This window comes from Vicia villosa, unplaced genomic scaffold (genome assembly GCF_029867415.1).
Source record: "Vicia villosa cultivar HV-30 ecotype Madison, WI unplaced genomic scaffold, Vvil1.0 ctg.000029F_1_1_3, whole genome shotgun sequence".
Classification (NCBI taxonomy): Eukaryota; Viridiplantae; Streptophyta; class Magnoliopsida; order Fabales; family Fabaceae; genus Vicia; species Vicia villosa.
This window is the reverse complement of record NW_026704963.1, coordinates 330,300-337,416: the sequence shown is the minus strand read 5'-3', so window position 1 is coordinate 337,416 and position 7,117 is coordinate 330,300. Positions and strand designations below refer to the sequence as shown.

Here is a 7,117-nt window from a genome sequence, read left to right as displayed (position 1 = left end):
TGTTGCTTGTTCTCTTCTCTTCCTATCTTTTGATCTCTATATAGTTTCATTTAGTTCATAATAAAAATAAAATTTCAAGATATTTATAAGAACTAAAAATATATTTAACATTATTTTTAGGAAAAAAGGAATATACACTGACAGTGTAAAATAGTTTTACACTGTCAACCAATGACGATCATGAATCAGAACAAGTCATACTGAAAATTTAAGAAAACTTGTATGACATGGCAAAACGTTATATTCTAATTGGATGACAGTGTAAAACTTTTTTACACTGTCAGTGCATAACCATTAAACTCTTATTTTTAATATATTTAGTTGATTACAAATAGAGCTGTAATATTTATAAACATTGAATGGCAATTTAGGAAGAACGTTGTCTTCTAATTATCTGTTGATAAGTTGATAACATGTCAGTCTTTCTCAACTCAAAGTACTAAAGCGACCCTTTCCTCGTGTGTTGTGTTTAGTTGAAAAAGAAACAGAACGACTCACACTCACACTCACACGGGACCCTAACAATCCACCATCATCACCATGGAAACTTCTTCATCGGAAACCCCCACAGTTCGCGTCTTCAACATCCCACAATGCGCCACCGCCAAAGACCTCCTCAACTTCCTCGAATCCACCCTCGGCCCCTCCTCCGTCTTCGCCCTAGAAATCTTCACCGACCACTCCAACTGGAAATCCCGCGGTTCCGGCCGTATCCAGTTCGAAACCTTCCGAGCCAAATCACAAGCCCTATCTCTCTCCCTCAACAACAAACTCCTCTTCAACTCCCACTTCCTCCGCCTCTCTGCTTCCGACCACGACATCGTTCCTAGACCTTCTCTTCCTAGTAACCGTCTCCATAACGGTGTTCTCCACGCCGGTTTCCCTAGCGGTCCTGATTGCATGAGTGTTCTTCAGTCATGGGAAGGCGTTCAGGGTTGGATAATGCCTGAAAGGAATAGGCTTGACTTCTGGGTTACTCATGATGATCAGTGTTTTAAGCTTGAGATTCCTTTTGAGAATATGTTGGAGTGTGATGGATATTGTTCTGATGATTCTAAACCTAATGCACTTCTCTTGAAGGTAATCTATCTATTTGGATTAGTGCATGTTTGGATTCATTCATTTCAGTTTTTTATTTGGTGTATCTACTTTTAAGATCCTTTGGGAAAGCTTATGATTTTTGTCAGTAAGTTGTTTTCAGCTTATTTTCAAGATAGCTTATGAAAATAGTTTAACATTAGTTTATCTTTTGTTATAGAAATAACTTGAGGCCTGTGTGGATAAACAACTTATTTGCAGCTTATAGCATCCGTGCTTACGAAAATAAGCGCTTATTAATAAGGTTATATAAGTCATTTTTATAGCAAAAGATAAAGTAAATTTTAATAGTTTTTAAATGTGCTATGAGTTGTTCTCATAAGCTATATAAGTCATTTTTTTGTTTTGTTCTGTTATTGATTTATTGTATTTGTCAACAAAGTTACAGCTGGTTTCTCCTTTTTATTGTTTTTTCTCAGCTGAAATATGCACCAAGGATATATCAGAAAAAGGAGGGGCCAAATGTAGCTTCCAAGTTTAAGGCTAATAGGTATCGATTTTGTAAGGATAATTTTGAGTTTACATGGGTGCGTACCACTGACTTCACATCTTTAAAATCAATTGGGCACTCTACCTCGTTTTTCTGGGAAATTGTGGAAGAATCGTTTGATTCTGAAGTTTTTCAAAGTTTCCCGCTTTACAGAGAGAATTTGAAGGATCTAAGTCTGGAAGATGGGGAAGAATTATGTTCTCCAACTGAAACGGTTCCACTTGTTAAGTGTCGTTCGGATTCTAAGTTGCCTTATGAGGCCCTTTTTCAATTGAATTCTCTTGTTCATACGCAGAAAATTAGTCTTGCTTCAGTGGATGATGAGTTGATTGACTTATTGGCAAGTTTGGATGAAGAAACTAAGGCTGTGATTTTTCAGAAATTGCACAAGTTGAATTCCACTTGTTATGAGCCTCTAAAATATGTGAAGACTCAATTACATGTGCTTAGTATAAAGAAAAAAAGTGTTCTCCCATTACAACAGAAAAGGTTGGCGGATAATAACATAATGAGATGTCATCGAGCCTTGATTACCCCGTCAAAGATATATTGCCTTGGTCCTGAGCTTGAAACCTCAAACCATGTGGTAAAACATTTTGCAACATATGCTTCAGACTTCATGAGGATTACATTTGTTGATGAGGATTGGAGTAAGCTTCCAACTAATGCAATATCAACTAGTTTGCAAAGGGGAATCTTCGCAAAGCCTTTTAAAACTGAAATATATAAGCGGGTATTGAATATTCTTCGAGATGGCGTTTTAATTGGATCAAAAAGATTTGAGTTTCTCGCGTTCTCTGCTAGTCAACTGCGGTCAAACTCTGTTTGGTTATTTGCTTCTAATGACAAAGTGAAAGCAGCAGATATCAGAGAATGGATGGGAAGCTTCAACAATATCCGTAGTGTTTCTAAATGTGCTGCACGAATGGGTCAGTTGTTCAGTTCTTCCAGGCAAACTTTTGAAATGGCCCCTCAAGATGTGGATTTAATTCCAGATATTGAAATCACCTCTGATGGTATAAACTACTGTTTCTCAGATGGTATTGGAAAGATTTCCCAAACTTTTGCACGGCAACTTGCTCAAAAGCTAAAATTGGACCAAAACCGGATTCCTTCAGCATTTCAAATTCGGTATGGTGGATATAAAGGTGTCATTGCTGTTGATCCCCATTCTCTTAGGAAGTTATCATTGCGTAATAGTATGCTGAAGTTCGAATCCAAAAACAGTATGCTTTGCATAACCAAATGCAGTGAGTCAATGCCGTGCTTTCTTAATCGAGAGATTATATCCCTGCTGTCCACATTAGGAGTAAAAGATGAGGCGCTTTTGGCATTGCAAGAGGATCAATTGCAGTTGCTAGGGAAGATGTTGACTGACAGGGAGGCGGCTTTGGATGTTCTAGAAAGTTTAAGTGGAGCTGATTCAAAAAGCATTCTAGTGAAGATGTTGCATGGATTTTATGAGCCAAACAGCGAGCCTTACCTATCAATGATGCTCAAGGCTCATTATGCATACCAGTTATCTGATTTGAAAAGCAGATGCCGGATATTTGTCCCCAAGGGCCGAGTCTTGATAGGCTGCTTGGATGAAACTGGTATTTTGAATTATGGCCAAGTATTTGTTCGCATAAGTGTGACAAAAAGTAAGGAAAAGTCTGGAGATGAAAATTTAAGGGACGTCGATGGTGATGATAGCACATGTATTATAGTTGGTAAGGTGGTGGTCACCAAAAATCCTTGTCTTCACCCAGGAGATATCAGAGTCCTTGATGCTGTCTACAATGAAGAATTAGAAGAAAATGGATTGAAGGATTGCCTTGTATTTCCACAAAAAGGACCTAGGTATGTATATAATGGACTAGATTTGCAAGCATTTGATTGCAATAATTTGTTTTATTCAAGATAGAATACTTGCTTCTTTTACATTAATCTTTGGTCAGTGTGTTTTCCTTAACTCTTACATACCCTTCTTTGCGCACTTATAAAAGGGGCATGTCCTGTGGGGGTGAGGGGATTTAAAGGGTCATTAGCTAGGCCATTGTATGGCATGGCATTTCAAATTTGGAACATTCAACAGCCTCTTCTTGCTCAGTGCTATTATTTGCTTTTGCAAAAACAAAAGCCCCCTGGTTAAATGAATTTGGTGCCAATTTGTTATAGTTCGTCCACTGTATTCACATCCCCTAAGTTTTTCTGTCTGCATAAGCAGTTCCTTAGATTTATTGTTTGGTAGACAAGTTGATTGTGATATGATCTTTATTATTGTTCTTTTATCATGTTAGATATAAAACCACTCATAAGCTATTAGGCTTCCACTTGACAATTTAAACTTTTAGGAGAGTTGATTCTTGGCATGGTTTCAAAGTCTTTATGACTAAAATGATCAGAAGTTTTAGCATGAACTAGAGTAGGAAAAGACAAAGGGCTATTGCATGAGCGGTGTATGTAAGACTTAAAAAACCATTCACAAGCTTTCAATTAACCATTTCTGTAACTGCTCTTGAATACTTGTTGGGCCTACAGGCCTCATCCAAATGAATGCTCTGGAGGCGATCTTGATGGGGATTTGTTTTTCGTAAGCTGGGACAAAGATCTGATCCCTGCTGAAACTGTTAGCCCAATGGACTACACAGGAAGAAGACCTCGTATAATGGACCACAAGGTGACACTAGAGGTAATTTCTCAACAAAGTTGCTTGATTTTTACTTGTTTTCTGTTTATTATTGGTACTTCAAGTTGAAGTATTGTCTGGCCCTGAGACACGGGGTTCTATCCAACCATTTCCATTTGACATTTTGTCATATTACTACCAGTGTCTGTCAGTGTTATTTCCGGTGTTCGTGTTTGTGCACTGTTAATTTTCTTTTGATGAATTTAAAATTGCTCCTTATTTGTTTGTTACCTGTGTAGGAAATACACCAATTTTTTGTTGATTACATGATCAACGATACTTTGGGTGCTATCTCCACCGCACATCTGGTTCATGCTGACCGTGAACCAGAAAAGGCCAGGAGTAGAAAATGTCTGGAGTTGGCTGAGCTTCATTCCATGGCTGTTGACTTTGCAAAGACCGGAGCTCCTGCAGAAATGCCTAGAGCTTTGAAACCAAGGGAATTTCCAGATTTCATGGAGAGGTTTGAAAAGCCTATGTATGTATCGAAAGGGGTACTAGGAAAACTATACCGCGCCTTAGTTGAATCAACATTGCAAGTAAGGTCTAACATTGTCTTGTCGGAGAAGCTTACTGAAGAAGCATATGATTGTCAACTTGAGGTTAATGGTTTTGAGTTCTTTCTCGAGACTGCCTCAAGCCACAGAGAAATGTATGCACAGAAGATGATCTCTTTAATGAGCTTCTATGGTGCAGAGACCGAGGATGAAATGCTAACGGGTAACTTGCTAAAACGTGCTTCATATTTGCAGCGCGATAACAGGAGATACGGAGATATGAAGGATCGAATTCTGATATCGGTAAAGGATCTTCAACGTGAAGCTAAAGGATGGTTTGAAAGTGATTGTCAGCCGGAAGAATATCAACTTATGGCTTCTGCATGGTATCATGTGACCTATCATCCCAAATATTACCATGAAAGCTCCACCTTTTTAAGCTTCCCATGGATTGTTGGTGACATTTTATTGCATATCAAGTCTGCAAATAGCTCACTATAGCTATTGCGTTGCAGAAAAAAAATTGACTTGTAAGATTTGTCACTAGTTTCCAATGTAATTTTAATCGTATCATCTAACTAGAACATTATTGGCAGAATTAATGTAATTTTAACTGTTGTATCATCTAACTAGAACATTATGGGAAGAATTTAATCAATGTAGCCGATCCCACTTGGTGGAATAGGACTTGGTTGTTGTTGTTGTATCTATCTAATATTATACTTACTCTAATCTACTTCATATAAATCCAAAGTTACTATTATAAACAAAGATTGTCTTTTCATATTAATTGAGTTACTGATATATTTGATCTCTATATGGATTACATATGTCAATTATTCAATACACTTGAAAATAGAATAATGGTTTATAATACTGACTGGAGGAAGTATTCTCCACTTGTATTTATATTAATGGAAAATCGCTAATGATTAATACATTTAGCTTGGTAATATTTTTGTTAATGTCTTTCTCTAGTGCTATGTGCAATAGAGGATATATAAAAAGTGTTGGAAAGAGTTTTGTAAATAAACTACTTCTACAGAATAAAATAGGTGCACAGAAAATAGAAAACATGATATCAGATGAAATTTAAAATTTAGGATAAATAAGAGATGACATTAAAAAAAGACAAACATTTAAAACATAATTTAGGTGTATTAATTACTAAGTGAGGTCACATGGTATGGACACTAGAGGTAAATGAGGTCACAGGGGTAACAACAATGTAGTCAAATAGACATCATCATTGCTTCTAATTTAGACCGGCATCTAGGCTTACAGGAGCATTTGTTAACAGAAGAATAGTGGGTGGTGGTGTTTGTATAAAGCTGATATCAATGGCTGTATCTGCTGCAAGATACAAGTTTGAGGTGTAGAATTCATTTGGTGATGCAGGCTGTCACATACAGGTTATCTTGATTTTGAAGGTATATAGGATTGGGTGGTTCAGCATAAAAGATCAAATTATGGGGATCAGAGGACGTACCTGGGCGCGACAAGGATATGCAGTAGAGGGATGAAGCTCGGCCGATTGCTTCAATTTTGCCGCAGTGTGGATGCGCACACAAGGATATTCAGTAGAGGGATAAAGCACACTGCTTCATCAGGACTAAATTATGGCTTGAAGGGGCTATTGGAAAATTGATTCGCATTGGCTGGTAGGGCTGTTCTTGTTCTTGCGAGATGTGAAAGACTGTTAATTTGGAAAAAGTTTCCTGGTATAAAGAAGATATTGAGGTAGGGATTATTGATCTAATCAAAGTGTGCTTTTAAAAGCATACTCTTACTATGAAAATAATATATGGGAGAAGGATCAGATGTTGGGTCTGCTCATATGCCTTTGGCTATACTCATGTAGTTTATAATTATTAGAAGCGTAGTATAAGATAGGCTTTTATGTTGTAGCATGTGATATATTGCACCATGCATTTGTATGTTTAAGAAGAGTTTGTAAGTATAGATCACCATGCATATGTGTAGAGGAGTGTTGCATGGTGACATGAGCTTCTATAAATATGAGAGTGTCGTGGCTTGTAAGGATTTACTCATTAATGTAAAATGAAATTCACACATTTTATATGGTATAATTTACCTAGTTCGATTCCTTCCGTCTTCTAACTAACTCTCATTCGGTCGTAACTATCTGTTACAATCTTCTTAAGTTTCAAGAAGTGAAATTTCATCTTCTTCCATCCATTTGTCGCCATGACCGAATCGTCTCAAGTTGTAACAGTTAGAAGCTTAGTTCAGAATTCTTAAGTAATCGCAACCAATGTCTCTGATTCTTCTTCATCGCATCAGTTTGGTCCAAAAATTTCGATTACACTGGGAGACGATATTTACCTTATGTATAATCAA

At 37.2% G+C, this 7,117-nt stretch overlaps 1 protein-coding gene across 1 annotated transcript; it reads left to right on the top strand.

Annotated features, from left to right (window-relative positions):
• Window positions 1-389: 389 nt before the first annotated feature.
• LOC131622394 (RNA-dependent RNA polymerase 2-like) lies at window positions 390-5,511 on the top strand. Its single transcript, XM_058893423.1, has 4 exons — window positions 390-1,080; window positions 1,518-3,430; window positions 4,112-4,262; window positions 4,499-5,511. Exons 1-4 carry the CDS (start codon window positions 541-543, stop codon window positions 5,255-5,257), a joined length of 3,363 nt encoding a protein of 1,120 aa, XP_058749406.1. The 5' UTR covers window positions 390-540; the 3' UTR covers window positions 5,258-5,511.
• The last annotated feature ends 1,606 nt before the right edge of the window (window positions 5,512-7,117 follow it).

Excerpts from the sequence above, each read along its gene's own strand:
- LOC131622394 (XM_058893423.1), top strand. The coding sequence starts at position 541 with ATGGAAACTTCTTCATCGGAAACCCCCACAGTTCGCGTCTTCAACATC. Across the intron at positions 1,081-1,517 it reads CTAATGCACTTCTCTTGAAG|CTGAAATATGCACCAAGGAT; the intron begins GTAATCTATCTA and ends GTTTTTTCTCAG. Across the intron at positions 3,431-4,111 it reads TTTCCACAAAAAGGACCTAG|GCCTCATCCAAATGAATGCT; the intron begins GTATGTATATAA and ends TTGGGCCTACAG.